The sequence below is a fragment of the Mustelus asterias genome, chromosome 1 (genome assembly GCF_964213995.1).
Source record: "Mustelus asterias chromosome 1, sMusAst1.hap1.1, whole genome shotgun sequence".
Classification (NCBI taxonomy): Eukaryota; Metazoa; Chordata; class Chondrichthyes; order Carcharhiniformes; family Triakidae; genus Mustelus; species Mustelus asterias.
Genome location: NC_135801.1, coordinates 4333695 through 4351325, shown reverse-complemented (window position 1 = coordinate 4351325; position 17631 = coordinate 4333695). Strand labels below are relative to the sequence as shown.

Here is a 17631-nt window from a genome sequence, read left to right as displayed (position 1 = left end):
GTGCAAACAGCCATCCCAAGCTGGGAATTGAACCCGGGTCTCTGGTGCTGTGAGGCAGCAGTGCTAACCACTGTGCCACCGTGTCGCCCCTCAGGCCCATAAATCATGTAATTAAGAGCGTTAGTTAGCAAACTTTAACTAACCAGCCCTAAAGGACTGCAGTAAGATTAACTCATACTAATGGTGCAAATGCATCAGTTTCCTGGCACCCAATGGGGAAAGACTCTGGGCAGATGCTCACTTGTTGTTTTTTAACTGAGAACCTCAAGCCTCAGAGCTTCCAGCGATTAGCAGTGAATCGCAATCCACTGCATCTCTCTTTCTCGCAGCAAGTTTCTGGAGGCGGGTCTTGCACACTGACAATGGTGGGAGCCTCAACTTCGCTTCCGTCCAATTCTGGCCCATTAAGTATTTCACAAGAAAATAGGGACATAAAGTGGCGGGAGATTGGGCAGCTCAACCAAAGGCCCATTGACTATTGGGGGGACCGGTGGGGCGCGGGGTCGGTGAATCCTGTTTCAGATTTCAGCCGGAGACAGGACAAGAAAGTCTCCTGTACCTTGGAGTCTGCCACTTTCGTCAGTCCGAGTTCTTTAATGACCTGCCCTATCCTTTCATTCTTCTCTCTGTTGCGGATACTCCTCGGCAAACGCAGCGCCGCGGAAAACTGGAAATTCTCTCTCACTGTGAGCGTTCCCATGACCACGTCATCCTGGAAAACAGAACACTCAGATTAAGAAAACAGGCCGTGCATTCAGCAGCCAGAGGTGAGAAATCATTATTCGTTCATGATGTAGAGATGTCGGGTAAGCGTTCTCCAAGGCGGCCTTCAACACACACGACAACGCAGAATCGCCGAGCAGAAACTGAGAGCCAAGCTCCGCACGCATGAGGACAGCCTCAACCGGGTTCATGTCACACTATCTGTAACCCCCACCATACTGCCTGGGGTTTGCAAAATCTCACGAACTATGCTGCCTTGAGACAATTCACACCTCTTTAATCTGTGATTATCCCTCTCTCCACTCGCACTGTCTGCACCTGCAAAAACTTGATGACCTGTAAAGACTCGCATTCCACCCATTCTAATCCATAATTATCTTGCAACTGTGTCTCTGTCTATATATACCGTGTCTGTGAACTAACCTCCACTCACCTGATGAAGGGGCAGGGCTCCGAAAGCTCGTGACTCCAAATAAATCTGTTGGACTTTAATCTGGTGAACTTTAAACCTGGTGATGTGAGACTTCTTACTGTTAGTTCAAGCAAATCTTGAAATGATCAGTAGAAAGCTGTCCTTTCAATCAGATGTAAATGGCCATGACCTTATTGAATGAGGGGACAGATATGAAGTACTCATTGCTTCCTCCTGTTCCTTTGTTCCAAGATTGAAGGAATAAAGATAAAGGATTTGCATTTTGCAACTTCAGCATGTCCCAAAATGCTTTGCAGCCAATGAGGTGCACTGAAGCTTAGTTACTGTCGCAGCCGATTTGCATACAGTGAAATCCCACAAACAGCAAAATGAAAATAACCAGATAATCTGTCTGAAGTTGACCAAAGGATAAATATTTTCCCAGGACACTGGGGCGACCTTCCTTGTTTTTCTTTCAATAATAAAGGTAAACTATGAAAGAAACCTAGCACAAAATATACAAATACACAGCAAAAGTTTCGAGAAGTATATAAAGAGGAAGAGAGTAGCTTAAGTGAATGTTGGTCTGTTGGAAGATCAGGCTGGGGAGTTAATAATGGGGAACTCAAAAATGGCAGAGACAATATTTTGCTTGGGGGACACTGCTACCATCCCAATAGCAACAGAAAATGCAGAGGTTATAGAAAGGAAGGAACTTAGAACAATCATCATCATTGGGAAAAAGTACTCAAGAAACTATTGGGATTGAAGGCAGGCAAGTCCCCAGGACCTCATGGTAGGCTGGTGAAAAAGGTTGGATCTCATGGGATAAAGGGGGAGGTGGCTAGATGGGTGGAGAACTGGCTTGGTCACAGAAGACAGAGGGTGGTAGTGGAAGGGTCTTTTTCCGGCTGGAGGCCTGTGACTAGTGGTGTTCCGCAGGGCTCTGTATTGGGACCTCTGCTGTTTGTGATTTATATAAATGATCTGGAAGAAGGTGCAACTGGGGTGATCAGTAAGTTTGCGGACGACACAAAACTGGCAGGACTTGCAGATAGTGAGGAGCATTGTCAGAAGCTACAGAAGGATATAGATAGGCTGGAAATTTGGGCAAGGAAATGGCAGATGGAGTTCAATCCTGATAAATGCGAAGTGATGCATTTTGGTCGAAATAATGTAGGGAGGAGCTATATGATAAATGGCAGAACCATAAAGGGTGTAGATACGCAGTGGGACCTGGGTGTGCAAGTCCACAGATCCTTGAAAGTGACGTCACAGGTGGAGAAGGTGGTGAAGAAGGCATATGGCATGCTTGCCTTTATAGGACGGGGCATAGAGTATAAAAGTTGGGGTCTGATGTTGCAGATGTATAGAACGTTGGTTCGGCCGCATCTGGAATACTGCGTCCAGTTCTGGTCGCCACACTACCAGAAGGACGTGGAGGCTTTGGAGAGAGTACAGAGGAGGTTTACCAGGATGTTACCTGGTATGGAGGGGCTTAGTTATGAGGAGAGATTGGGGAAACTGGGGTTGTTCTCCCTGGAAAGACGGAGGATGAGGGGAGACTTAATAGAGGTGTATAAAATTATGAAAGGCATAGATAGGGTGAACGGTGGGAAGCTATTCCCCAGGTCGGTGGTGACGTTCACGAGGGGTCATAGGTTCAAAGTGAAGGGGGGGGGGGGGGGGAGGTTTAACACAGATATCAGACGGACATATTTTACACAGAGGGTGGTGGGGGCCTGGAATGCGCTGCCAGGCAAGGTGGTGGAGGCGGACACACTGGGAACGTTTAAGACTTATCTAGACAGCCATATGAACGGAGTGGGAATGGAGGGATACAAAAGAATGGTCTAGTTTGGACCAGGGAGCGGCGCGGGCTTGGAGGGCCGAAGGGCCTGTTCCTGTGCTGTATTGTTCTTTGTTCTCTTTGTTTGTTCTTTGACCTGATGGCCAACATCCCAGTGGAAATAGTGGATCCATTGGTTACAATATTCCAAAATTCCCTGGATGAGGAAATGGTTCCGGTGGATTGGAAAAATGCTAATACAATGTCCTTATTCAAAAAGGGAGGGAGGCAAAATGTAGGAAACTATAGGCCAATTAGCTAAACATCTGTTGTTGAGAAGTTGTTAGAATCCATTACTAAGGAAGTAGTAACAGGACATTTGGAAAGTCAAAATGTAATCCATCAGAGTCAGCATGGTTTTATGAAGGCAAATCATGTTTGACTAATTTGCTAGAGTTCTTCAAAGATGTATCAAGCCACGTGGGGATAATGGGGATCTTGTAGATGTCGAATACTTGGACATCAGGAAGGTGTTTGATAAGGTGTCGCTCAGAAGGTTAATTCACAAGGTAAGATCACATGGGGTTGGGGCAAGTTATTCGCTTGGATAGAGGATTGGCTAACTGACAGAAAGCAGAGAATCGGGATGAATGGGTCTTTTTCTGAGTGGCAAGATGTAACAAGCGGAGTGCCACAGAGTTCAGTCCTCGGGCCCCAACTATTTACAATCTATATTAATGACGTGGATGCAGGGATAGAAAGTACTATAGCCAGGTTTGCAGATGACACTAAAATAGGTGGGATAATAAGTTGCAATGAGGAAATAAGAAATTTACGAATGGATATGGGTAGGTTAAGTCAATGGGGCAAAATGTGGCAGATGGAGTTTAACGTGGATAAGTGTGAGCTTATCCATTTTGATCGGAAAAATAGAAAGGCAAGTTATTATTTAAATGGAAAGAGACTTCGGAGTGCTTTGGTGCAGAGGGATCTGGGTGTCCTTGTGCATGAGTCACAGAAATCTAGTATGCAGGTACAGCACGTAACAAGGAAAGCAAATGGAATCTTGGTATTTATTGCTAAAGGGATTGAATATAAAAGAAGTGAAGTGTTGCTGCTGCTGTACAAAGCATTTGTGAGATCGCACTTGGAATATTGTGCACAGTTTTGGTCCCCCCATTTGAGGAGGGATGTAGTGGCATTGGAGGCAGTTCAGAGGAGGTTCACTGGATCGATTCCAGAGGTGAGGGGTTTGTCTTATGAAGAGAGATTGGGCAGTTTAGGACGATACTCCCTGGAGTTTGGAAGAAAGCTGGATTCTCATGAGAATCAGATAAAAGCAAAAGAGAATCAGATAAAAGCAAATTACTGCGGGTGCTGGAATCTGAAACCAAAAGAGAAAATGCTGGAAAATCTCAGCAGGTCTGACAGCATCTGTAAGGAGAGAAAAGAGCTGACATTTCGAGTCCAGATGACCCTTTGTCAAAGCTAAAAGGCATTGAAAGTGGGAGATATTTATACTGCAGGGGGAGGGAATGAAAGATGAGTCATAGCCACACAAACAAGGGAAAGGGCTGCTAATGGCAGCCCGTAGAGAGAATAGAGGGTGTGAATGGCCAAACAGCAGAAAAGCTGAAATCAGAGGGTAAGCTGAGACAGATGATGATGTGGGGGGAAGGGGATGGGTGGGAAAGAGGTAAAATTGAGAAAAAAGGGGGAAAAGGGGAAGCAAAGGGGGAGAAAAGGTAAGGAAAGGTCCTTACAGATGCTGCCAGACCCGCTGAGATTTTCCAGCATTTTCTCAGAGAATCAGAGCTGTGTGCCGGATCTTAATACCAAGATGCTTTGAGTCTCTCTTTCAGAAAACGCAACAGCAGAATTCTCACCTGTACAACGTAACCAGAGATACACTTGAAGTTGGAAGGTTGCAGAGCGCCATCAATAAGCACTTGACCTTTCAAACCGGAAGGATCTTTCCGTCCAGCCAAGATATCCAGTAACCTAGGAATTAATATCAGTAATTATTATTAAATTTGCTGTTCTCTCATGGTCTTGCATGCAGGAGAGAATCAGGACATTAAGAAAATAGGCGCAGGAGTGGACCATTCAACCCCTCAAACCTGCTGCACCATTTGTAAAGATGTGGCTGATCTTGTACCTCAACTTCATTTCCCTAGTCTATGCCCATTTCCCTCAACTCCTTTAGTTACCAAAAAGGAAGCAAGTATGGGGGTGGGTGGGAGGTGAGGGGGGGTGGGGGGGTGGTGCGGTGAGGGAGGGGAGTAGGGGAGTCGGCAGCAGAGTCAGAAGGCTGGCTCCCAGCACCACCCCCTCCCACCCTCCCATCCTGATGTTGGGTCCCTCAAGCAGGCACTGAGTTGCCCCCCCCCCCCCACTCTGCCCCAACACACACAAACAGCCAGCCGCGGTTTGCTCGTGGTACAGGCTGCGTGGTGACATGGTTAAAGTAAAGTTTATTTATTAGTCACAAGTGAGGCTTGCATTGACACTGCAATGAAGTTACTGTGAAATTCCCCCAGTCGCCACACTCCGACGCCTGTTCGGGTCAACGCACCCTAACCAGCACGTCTTTCAGACTGAGAGGAGAAACCGGAGCACCTGGAGGAAACCCACACAGACACGGGGAGAACGTGCAGACCCCGCACAGACAGTGACCCGAGCCGGGAATCGAACCCGGTTCCCTGGCACTGTGAGGCAGCAGTGCTAACCACTGTGCCGCCCTTATAATTATAACACAACTTCCTTCAATTCTCCTTATATGGAACGCTTGCCACTTGCACTTGTCTTATCCAGATGACAGGAAGGAAAACAGATATATGGACCTCAACCTGGCTACTTTAAAAAAAAATTTTTGTCTAGCCATGACTCTGAGGAATTTCTAACCATCAGAAAGCCAGCAGGGACCTTGTTATCTCTAAAGAGACTCTAATGCCCCCCTGTGACTGCAGACAGTCAAATTCCAAAGAAATCCCCCAGTACCCTTTACATTTCTGAGGCAGAACCATGGCCGTGGTAACAGTATCTCCATAAGGACAAAAGGGACCATGACTCCTCCAGCAAACCTCTCAAGATTCCAGACTTGTAAAAATACACCCTTTGTCCAAACACCAAGGAGTGGTGGGAGGTATGTCACATGACCTCCCCCAAGCTGCTAGAGCCTCTAATATTGCCATATTGAACTGATCCAAGGCTGTCTACTATTTTAGTACCCATTAGGTAGCAACAGAAAGAGCTTTGTCCAGGTAAATTGCCAGTGGCACAGTGGTTAGCACTGCTGCCTCACAGCGCCAGGGACCCGGGTTCAATTCCGGCCTGAGGCACTCTCTGTGTGGAGTTTGCACATTCTCCCCGTGTCTGCGTGGGTTTCCTCCGGGTGCTCCGGTTTCCTCCCACACTCCAAAATGTGCGGACTAGTGTCAGGGGGATTAGCAGAGTAAATGTGTGGGGTTACGGGAAAAGGCCTGGGGTGGGGTGGGATTGTGGTCGGTGCCGTGCTTCTTCAGAAGGAACTCTTCAAAATGCAGCTAATGGAAATACAACAAAGCTTACTCCAACTTATAAATCAAAGAATGTGTTTAAATAAAGAAACATCATTACTCCAAACCTGGGGCCTTGCCCTGGACCACTCCAAACTCCCCACAATTCTACATAGTTCCTTATTTTTAGTGAATCAGCTGGTCAGCTGACTATTACATCACTCTGTAATTGGTTCCATGGTTTACTGGGTCAGCTGACCCTTACATCTTGTAAGGGTCACATTACATCCAATACAAAGTTGTCACCGGTTACATTCTAATATGCAGCCCCGATGGGTCATAGAATCATAGAAACCCTACAGTGCAGAAGGAGGCCATTCGGCCCATCGAGTCTGCACCAACCACAATCCCACCCAGGCCCTACCCCCACATATTTACCCGCTAATCCACGCATCCCAGGACTCTAAGGGGCAATTTTTAACCTGGCCAATCAACCTAACCCGCACATCTTTGGACTGTGGGAGGAAACCGGAGCACCCGGAGTAAACCCACGCAGACACGAGGAGAATGTGCAAACTCCACACAGACAGTGACCCGAGCCGGGAATCGAACCCGGGACCCTGGAGCTGTGAAGCAGCAGTGCTAAGCACTGTGCTACCGTGCTGCCCTAGAATTATTTTTAGTGAATAATTTAGGGTCGAATGGCCTCCTTCTATACTGTAGGGATTCTATGTTCCTCATACTCTGTGTACTACTGGAACATTGGAATTCCTGTACCAGTGTCTATCAGACTAATCCATCTCTTTGTATTTTCTTCCATCCGGGCTCTGGAAAGATGGATCCCCTGTGACACTTGCTGCCTGCTACCCTCTGAAGGAATACAACACTGGACTTCCGGTTCTGGACCCTGGACTCAGTGGAACTATTGGTCTCATTTTTATTGTGGTCTACCCCTTTCCTTCCCTAATCCCTCTTTTATTGTGCGGGTGTGAAATGGGCGGACATTTTAAAATCCCTTCCCGCAATTCGTGTATGCAAAATAAACCAACCCTCTCAAAAAGTAAAGTTTATTTATTAGTGTCACAAGTAGGCTTACATTAACACTGCAATGAAGTTACTGTGGAAATCTCCTCGTCACCACGCTCTGGCACCTGTTCGGGTACACTGAGGGAGAATTTAACATGGTCAATGCACCCTAACCAGCACGTCTTTGGACTGAGAGAGGAAGCCGGAGCACCCGGAGGAAACCCATGCAGACACGGGGAGAATGTGCAGACTCCACACAGACGGTGCCCCAAGCCGGGAACTGAACCCGGGTCCCTGGCGTCGTGAGGCGGCAGTGCTAACCACTGTGCCGCCCTTGTTTGATTGTATCTCGGGTTTGCTGTGGGAGTATTAACAAAGGATTGGATCACTCCAAACTGAAGGGTTGAGGAAAATACACCACCGCTTATAAAGGGGGAAATCCAAAATCAAAAACACCTTTGTTTAGAGACAGTAGCCATGATGTGGAGATGCCGGCGTTGGACTGGGATGGGCACAGTAAGAAGTCTCACAACACCAGGTTAAAGTCCCACAGGTTTATTTGGAATCACGAGCTTTCGGAGCACTGCCCCTTCATCAGTGAGTCACCTGAAGAAGGAGCGGTGCTCCGAAAGTTCGTGATTCTAAATAAACCTGTTGGACTTTAACCTGGTGTTGTGAGACTTCTTACTGTGGATGATAAGTGAAAGGAGAAATTAGAACTGTTTAAATTAATCCCGCTCCTGCCCGTAACACAAACTGGGAGTTCACATTTGGGATTGATCCTACTTGGGGCTAAAAGGATCAAGGGATATGGGGGGGGGGAAGGCGGGATCAGGATGTTGAATTTGATGATCAGCCAAGATCGAAATGAATGGTGGAGCAGGCTCGAAGGGCTGAATGGCCTCCTCCTGCTTCTAGTTTCTATGTTTCTACCTGAATTTGACCAGAGTCCAAGTTAAGAGACAAGCCCGATTCGAGAGGGTATAGTCAACTGGAAGCCACAAGAGGGGAACCCGATCACTGGAACTAATGTTAAGATTAGAGGTAACCACAGCAAGTTCCTTATCCGACCACTAAAAAAATGGCACTGTTGATGCCTAAATGCTTGTTCAGCAGGAAAATTTATGTGAGGAAAGCTTAAAGACCCTTAGCCCAGATAACTTTTCACAGTAGCTTCATTGCAGCGTTAATATAAGCCTCCCTGTGACACTAATAAATAAATTTTAAACTCTAAAAAAAAACTCAAAGTCCTGGCTGAGGAGGGTGGGTGGGAGGGGGGGGGGTTACAGTTCAAATTGCCCAGTAAAATCCAAAGAAATAAAACCATAAGACATAGGAGCAGAATGAGGCCACTCGGCCCATCGAGTCTGCTCCGCCATTCAATCATGGCTGATATTTTTCTCACCCCCATTCTCCTGCCTTTTCCCCATAACCCCCGATCCCCTTATTAATCAAGAACCTATCTATCTCTGTCTTAAAGACACTCAATGACCCGGTCTCCACAGCCCTCTGTGGCAATGAGTTCCCCAGATTCACCACTCTCTGGCTGAAGAAATTCCTCCTCATCTCTGTTTTAAAGGATTGCTCCTTTAGCCTGAGGTCGTGCCCTCTGGTTCTAGTACTAATCCTGGTGTTTGAACAATCCTGGTGTTTGTAAAGGTCTGGATCCAATCAAAGAGCTGACTCCGAACCCTCTCCCCTATCCAATTCCAAACTGGAACAGCTTAAATTGGAGCTAGGATTTGAGAGGGAGAGAGAGAGCGGAAATGGTGAGGGTGTTGCCCCATGTAGCCAAACAGACTGACAGAAGACAGTTATTGAGTCTGGGAAGGAAAAGGTTAAAGGCTTGCCTGTCTGAATCTATGGCTGGCAGTAACCTTCCTTCCATCATTACACAGGGACATTAAACCTGGAGCAGAAACACTCTCTCAATGGCCCAGAAAGACTGAGGGGGATGTGGGCATCGCTGGCTAGGTAAGCAGTATCGCTCATCCCCAACTGCCCCTTGAGAAGGTGGTGGCGGTGAGCTGCCTTCTTGAACCACTGCAGTCCCTGTGGTGTAGGTACACCCACTGTGCTGTTAGGGAGGGAATTCCAGGATTTTGACCCAGCGACAGTGAAGAACGACTGATACATTTCCAAGTCAGGATGGTGAGTGACTTGGAGGTGAACTTACAGGTGGTGGTGTTCCCATGTATCTGCTGCCCTTGTCCTCCCGGATGGTAGTGATCGTGGGTTTGGAAGGTGATGTCGAAGGAGCTTTGGTGAGTTGCTGCAGTGCATCTTGTAGATGGTACACACTGCTGCTGTCACTGTGCCCCGGTGTGGGGGTGAATGTTGAAGGTGGTGGAAGGGATGCCAATCAAGTGGGGCTGTTTGTCCTGGATGGTGTCGAGCTTCTTAAGCGTTGTTGGAGCTGCACCCATCCAGGCAAGTGGGGAGTATTCCATCACACTCCTGACTTGTGTCTTGTCAATCGTTGAAAAGCTGCCCAGAGAGGCAGCAAGTGCTGAGTCTCCTCCAGAGTAAGAAGTCTCACAACACCAGGTTAAAGTCCAACAGGTTTATTTGGTAGCAAATACCATAAGCTTTCGGAGCAATGCTCCTTCGTCAGATGGAGTGGTCTCTGTTCTCAAACAGGGACTCCTGGACTTGCACAATTTCACAAGCTGTACTGTCTGGAGACAATACACATCTCTTTAACCTGTGTTGAATGCTCCCTCCACCCACATTGTCTGTGCATTTAAGACCTGGCTGGCTGTAGAGATTTGCATTCTAATCAGTATTCTGTAATTTGATTTCTGTGTCTGTGCCCTGTTTGAGAACAGAGACCACTCCATCTGACGAAGGAGCAGCGCTCCGAAAGCTTATGGTATTTGCTACCAAATAAACCTGTTGGACTTTAACCTGGTGTTGTGAGACTTCTTACTGTGCTTACCCCAGTCCAACGCCGGCATCTCCACATCATCTCCTCCAGAGGGCAGCAATGTTCCAAAAGGCACTGAAACCTATCCCACTACTGACCAGCAGAGGGACGCCAATCAGACCGGACTCCAAGCTCACCCAGCATCATGGAAAATCATAAGAGGATCAGTTAACTACCCCCTTTCTCACGATCCCTAACCCAGCCCTGGAGCTGTAGAATGCTGCTTCACCGTCCCTCCAAGATAGAGCTCTCAAGAACAAGTGGTGTTCCTCAGGGATCAGTGCTGGGACCTTTGCTGTTTGTAAGATATATATAAATGATTTGGAGGAAAATGTAACTGGTTTGATTAGTGAGTTTGCGGACGACACAAAGGTTGGTGGATTTGCGGATAGCGATGAGGACCATCAGAGGATACAGCAGGATATAGATCAGTTGGAGACCTGGGCAGAGAGATGGCAAATGAGTTTAATCCGGACAAATGTGAGGTAATGCATTTTGGAAGGTCTAATACAGATAGGAAATATACAGTAAATGGCAGAACCCTTAAGAGTATTGATAGGCAGAGGGATCTGGGTGTACAGGTACACAGGTCACTGAAAGTGGCAATGCAGGTGGAGAAGGTAGACAAGAAGGCATACGGCATGCTTGCCTTCATCGGCCAGGGTATTGAGTTTGAAAATTGGCAAGTCATGCTGCAGCTTTATAGAACCTTAGTTAGGCTGCACTTGGAATATAGTGTTCAATTCTGGTCGCCACACTACCAGAAGGATGTGGAGGCTTTGGAGAGGGTACAGAAAAGATTTACCAGGATGTTGCCTGGTATGGAGGGCATTAGCTATGAGGAGAGGTTGGAGAAACTTGGTTTGTTCTCACTGGAGCGATGGAGGTTGAGGGGAGACCTGATTGAAGTCTACAAGATTATGAGAGGCATGGACAGAGTGGATAGTCAGAAGCTTTTTCCCAGTGGCCACCTGCATTGCCACTTTCAGTGACCTGTGTACCTGTACACCCAGATCCCTTTGCCTATCAATACTCCTAAGGGTTCTGCCATTTACTGTATATTTCCTATCTGTATTAGACCTTCCGAAATGCATTACCTCACATTTGTCCGGATTAAACTCCATCTGCCATCTCTCCGCCCAAGTCAATTACCAGGGGGCATAGGTTTAAGGTGCAAGGAGCAAGGTTTAAAAGAGATGTACGAGGCAGATTTTTTATAGAGTGGTGGGTGCTTGGAACTTGTTGCCGGGGAAGGTAATGGAAGCGGATACGGTAGTGACTTTTAAGGGGCGTCTTGACAAATACATGAATGAGATGGGAATAGGGGGATATGGTCCCCGGAAGCGTTGGGGGTTTTAGTTAAGTCAGGCATGGTCGGTGCAGGCTTGGAGGGCCGAAGGGCCTGCTCCTGTGCTGTAATTTTCTTTGTTCTTTGTTCTCTCCCAGCATGCTTGAATTTTGATTAGACAATCTTGGCCTGTCCCTGAGTGTCCTGTGGTTAGTTCATACAAGTCCAGCACAATGCTGGAGGAGCAAATGAGGGAGAAAGGAATAAAAGGAGGACACACTGAATTATTGAGATGAGAGGGTGCGGAGACGGACGAAGTAGAAAGGATCGAGAGCTTCATGTTTTTAGGTGTGCAGATCACCAACAACCTGTCCTGGTCCCCCCCATGCCGACACTATAATTAAGAAAGCCCACCAATGCCTCTACTTTCTCAGAAGACTAAGGAAATTTGGCATGTCAGCTACGACTCTCACCAGCTTTTACAGATACACCATAGAAAGATTCTTTCTGGTTGTATCACAGCTTGGTATGGCTCCTACTCTGCCCAAGTCCGCAAGGAACTACAAAAGGCCGTGAATGTAGCCCAAACCATCACGCAAACCAGCCTCCCATCCATTGACTCTGTCGACACCTCCCGCTGCCTCGGCAAAGCAGCCAGCATAATTAAGGACCCCACGCACCCAGGACATTCTCTCTTCCACCTTCTTCCATCGGGAAAAAGAGACAAAAGTCTGAGGTCACATACCAACCGACTCAAGAACAGCTTCTTCCCTGCTGCTGTCAGACTTTTGAATGGAGCTACCTTGCATTAAGTTGATCTTTCTCTACACCCTAGCTATGATTGTTACACTACATTCTGCACTCTCTCCTTTCCTTCTCTATGAATGATATGCTTTGTCTGTGTAGTGCGCAAGAAACAATACTTTTTACTGTATGTTAATACATGTGACAATAATATATCAAATCAAATCAAATTAAGCGTCACGGTGGCACAGTGGTTAGCACTGCTGCCTCACAGCGCCAGGGACCCGAGTTCGATTCCCGGCTTGGGTCACTGTCGGTGTGGAGTCTGCACATTCTCCCCGTGTCTGCGTGGGTTTCCTCCGGGTGCTCCGGTTTCCTCCCACAGTCTGAAAGATGTGCTGGTTAGGTGCATTGGCCATGCTAAATTCTCCCTCAGTGTACCCAAACAGGCACCGGAGAGTGGCGGCTCGGGGATTTTCACAGTAACTTCATTGCAGTGTTAATGTCAGCCTACTTGTGACACTAATAAATAAACTTTAAACTTCCGTGCATCCTGGGCAGCCAATGGGTTTTGTTGGTACGACGGGTATAATATAGTAACTGATACTCACGAGGATTTTCCACTTCCTGTTGGACCCAGGATAGCATTCATTCCAGGTCCCATGATTCCACTGCAAAAGAAACACAGGCGAAAAGGTCATGTCAACATTGGGAACCTTGCACAAGATTCTCTCTGGGAAAAACAACAGCCAAGTTAATATGCTATAAACAAATTGTGTAGTTTATGTGACTTGTATTGGTGAAAGTTACACAACAGAACACACACACACACAGCATGAAGGAAAGGACAATTTACATACACAGAATTAGTCAAAGAGATTCCAGAACTGAGATCTTCAGAAAGAATAAAAGTGATTACTGCATAATTTTAGTCATCTACTAAACTTTGTGCATTTGTTATTTAAGAGTAACACCTCATCAAAAAAGAATACATTAAAAGAAACTCAGGCTGTGTTTAATAATTAACTCCCAATAGAATCTACGTAATCACCCGGCATAAAGATTCTGATGGGTTTATAAACAAACAACTCATCGAAAAACTCTGCCGCCTTGGTTGCAACGTGCACCAAATTCTGTTCCCCTATCATCTCCATTCTCACTCACCAACAGTGGCTCCCACTCGAGTATCCTCTTCATTTTTATAATTCTTGTAGTTTCCCACCCCCCTCCGCCCCCAAATCCTTCCACGGCCTCACTCCGAATTTCCGTGATATCCTCCAGCCCCAATACCCTCCAATCCTGGCCTTTTGACAGTTTTTTTAAATTTCAAAAATATACTTTATTCACAAAAAAAACTTTCAAAGAAGACATTTCAAACGACAGATCCAATAGTTACAAACAGTCCAATAAATGAATCATTTTTACCCTACAGTACAGTGCTTATTTACAAAACATTACATTCATTACATTTCATTACTTAAAACTATGTACATATGTCATCCGAGTTTACAGTGTGCTGTTATTGTTCAGGTTGGCACACAGTTACGCAGGCCGAGGGTGTTCTGCAGTTACCCGGCCCTCGGTCTGCCTCGGTTGAGACGCTTTACACGGTGGCCTTTCCCCATTGTGCCTTGGCGGCGGCTGCCCCAAGCTTGAGCGCGTCCCTGAGCACGTAGTCCTGGACCTTGGAATGTGCCAGTCTGGAACACTCGGTCGAGGACAATTCTTTCAGCTGGAAGATCAGCAAGTTTCGGGCGGACCAAAGCGCGTCCTTCACCGAGTTGATGACCCTCCAGCAGTGGTTGATATTTGTCTCGGTGTGCGTCCCCGGAAACAGCCCGTAGAGCACAGAGTCCTGCGTCACCGAGCTGCTCGGGACGAACCGCGACAAATACCACTGCATCTCACTCCAGACCTTCTTTGCAAAGACACATTCCACAAGGAGGTGTGCGACTGTCTCATCATCCCCGCAGCCGCTTCGAGGGCAGCGTGCGGTGAGGTTGAGCCCTCGGGCGTGCATAAAGGATCTGACGGGGAGCGCCCTTCTCACCACCAGCCAAGCCAGGTCTTGGTGCTTGTTTGTGAGTTCTGGTGATGAGGCATTCTGCCAAATGACATTGACAGTCCGCTCAGGGAACCATCCGACAGGATCTGCCATCTCCTTTTCTCTCAGGACCTCAAAGACATTACGTGCTGACCACTGCTTGATAGCCATGTGGTCAAAGGTGTGTTTCCGGAAGAATTTCTCCACGAAGGACAGGTGCTGCGGTACGGTCCAACTACTTGGAGCGTTCCGCGGCAATGTGGCCAGACCCATCCTCCGCAACACTTGGGACAGGTAGAACCTCAAAAAATAGTGGCACTTGTTGTTACTGTACCAAGGATCTACACACAGCTTGATGCAGCCGCACACAAAGGTGGCCATCAGGATGAGGGCGGCGTTGGGAACGTTTTTCCCTCCGTTCTCTGGAGATTTGTGCATCACCTCCCTGCGGACACGATCCATCTTTGATCTCCAGATAAACTTGAAGATGGCCTGAGTCACTGCTGCTGCGCAGGACTTGGGGAGAGGCCACACCTGCGCCACGTACAACAACACGGACAGAACCTCGCATCGGATCACAAGGTTCTTCCCAGTGATGGAGAGGGAGCGTTGCTCCCACAATCCCAATTTTTGTCTGGCTTTGGCGATGCGCTCCTCCCAGTTTTTGGCGCATGCCCCTGCCGCTCCGAACCATATCCCCAGCACCTTGAGGTAGTCTACCCTGACGGTGAAGGGGACAAAGGATCTGTCAGCCCAGTTCCCAAAGAACATGGCCTCGCTCTTACCCTGGTTGACTTTGGCCCCCGAGGCCAGCTCGAACTGCTCACAGACTCGAAGAAGCCTGCGAACAGACGAGGGGTCCGAGCAGAAAACAGCCACGTCATCCATGTAGAGGGAGGCTTTGACTTGCGTCCCTCCGCTGCCTGGGATTGTAACCCCTTTGATGCCTGGGTCGCTTCTGAGGGCCTCGGCAAAGGGTTCAATGCAACACACAAAGAGGACGGAGGAGAGAGGGCAGCCCTGCCTGACTCCAGACCTGATTTGAAACATATCTGATTCCCACCCATTGATTGAAACTGCGCTACTGATGTCTGTGCCCCAATACTCTCCAATCCTGGCCTTTTGACAGTTCTCAGTTTCCATCGCTCCATCATTGGCGACCGCGCCTTCAGTCGACTGGGCCCTAGACTCTGGAATTCCCTCCCTACCCACCTTAGGGATGTTCCTAAACACCCACCACCCAATGTCTCCACATGTGGCCCAGAGTCAGATTTGGTGAGAAAATGCACCAGTAGGATGTTTCACTGTGCTAAAAAAAGTAGCATTAACGCGAGCTTGTGTGACTGTAATTTATGAATCGTAGACTAACAGCTACACAAATTTTCCAATACAATCCAAATAAAGCAAAGAAGATTCCGAGCATTTGTGGAAAAAGTCAGAGAAAAATGTGACTAAAGTAGAACAAAGAAAGAAAAGTGAGGGTAGATGCAAAAAAACACATGACCTGGAAATTTGACCCCACGTTGTTGTCAGGGAAGTTCAGGTGACTGCCATCTTGGATTTGGCGGGCAATGAGAGGGACTACCAGAGCATCACATGAGTCCTGCACACTGTTCAAGTGCAGAGTCACAGGAGTGTGTGAGGTGAGGTGTCAGGGGAGAGGCCTTTTCCCGAGGGGATGGGCCACATTCTGTCTACTCTCAAGACAACAGCTTGTTTGCTTCCTTCCTCCACCACCCACAAGCCAGTGCCCCCATCAGCAAATCGGACCAGACAGCCCCCCAGGTATGGGTCAAGAGGCTGCAACTGGGCCCTCAAATCCCAGAGTTCCTCAGGTTCACCAGTACGGCCAGCTGAAGTAACCAAAATACAACTCTGGTACGTCCCCAAGCTGCAGCCACTGGGGAAACACGGAGGTAGTAAACATGCACAGGAAGCACTAAGGAACTTCACAAGAGTATCTCTTAACTATTCCTGTTAAATATTCCTAGAATCGCTACAGTGCGGAAGGAGGCCATTCAGCCCATCAAGTCCACACCAATTCTCTGACAGAGCATCTTACCCTGGTCCTATCTCCCTAACCCCACTCATTTATTCCACTAATCCTCCTAATCTACACATCTTTGATGTGGAGATGCCGGCGTTGGACTGGAGTGGGCACAGTAAGAATTCTCACAACACCAGGTTGAACTCCAACAGGTTTATTTGGAATCACAAGCTTTCAGAGTGTTGCTCCTTCATCAGGTGAATGCAGAGAGATGGGATCACAAACACAGCAGGCACACGACAACGCAGATTCGCCGAGCAGAAGCTGATAGCCAAGTTTCACACGCATGAGAACGGCCTCGACTGGGATCTTGGGTTCATGTCACACTCATGTAACCCCCCCACCATTTGGCCCGGGCTTGCAAAATCCTACTAACTGTCCTGGCTGGAGACAATTCGCACCTCTTTAACCTGTGATTATCCCTCTCTCCACTCGCACTGTCTGTACCCTGTAAAGACTTGATTACCTGTAAAGAGTCGCATCCCAACCATTACCTTGCAATTGTGTCTCTGTCTATATATGCTGTGTTTGTGAACCCAACTCTCCACTCACCTGGTGAGCTTTCGGAGCGCTGCTCCTTCGTGATTCCAAATAAACCTGTTGGACTTTAACCTGTTGTTTTGAGGCTTCTTACTGTACACATCTTTGAACCGTGGGAGGAAACCGGAGCACCCGGAGGAAACCCATGCAGACACAGGAAGAGCGTGCAGACTCCACGCAGACAGTCACCCGAGGCTGGAATCAAACCCGGGTCCCTGGCACTTTGAGGCAGCAACGCTAACCACTGTGCCGCCCTATAAACAGAGTAAGGAGTCTAACAACACCAGGTTAAAGTCCAACAGGTATATTTGGTAGCAAACGCCACTAGCTTTCGGAGCGCTGCTCCTTCGTCAGGTGAGTGGGAGATCTGCTCATACCACATCATGACCCCCCCTATAAACACAGGTAATTGCATCTGGCTGGTATGGGGATCAAATCCATCACCTTGACATTATTAGCACCAAGCACTAACCGGCCAACAGCTGGTGCACAAATGGAATCGAGTTTCCAGACAATCAGTTCTCTTGATGTTGGAGTTTATATTTATCATGAAGTGAAAACAAGACCCATGAAGCTGGACTGCAGGAAGGCAATC

At 47.7% G+C, this 17631-nt stretch overlaps 1 protein-coding gene across 3 annotated transcripts in view; it reads right to left on the bottom strand.

Annotated features, from left to right (window-relative positions):
• The window catches only part of abcg2a (ATP-binding cassette, sub-family G (WHITE), member 2a), a 64071-nt gene that overhangs the window by 39238 nt on the left and 7202 nt on the right, over window positions 1–17631 (bottom strand). For all 3 annotated transcript variants that reach the window (XR_013496346.1, XM_078204827.1, XM_078204926.1), the window contains exons 2-4: window positions 13017–13076; window positions 4811–4925; window positions 560–712 (exon numbers count right to left, since the gene is read on the bottom strand). Coding sequence is in view for 2 of the 3 variants with exons in the window: in XM_078204827.1 (XP_078060953.1) it covers window positions 560–712; window positions 4811–4925; window positions 13017–13076 (328 nt within the window). In the remaining variant the exon portion in view is untranslated. The remainder of the gene's footprint in view (window positions 1–559; window positions 713–4810; window positions 4926–13016; window positions 13077–17631) is intronic.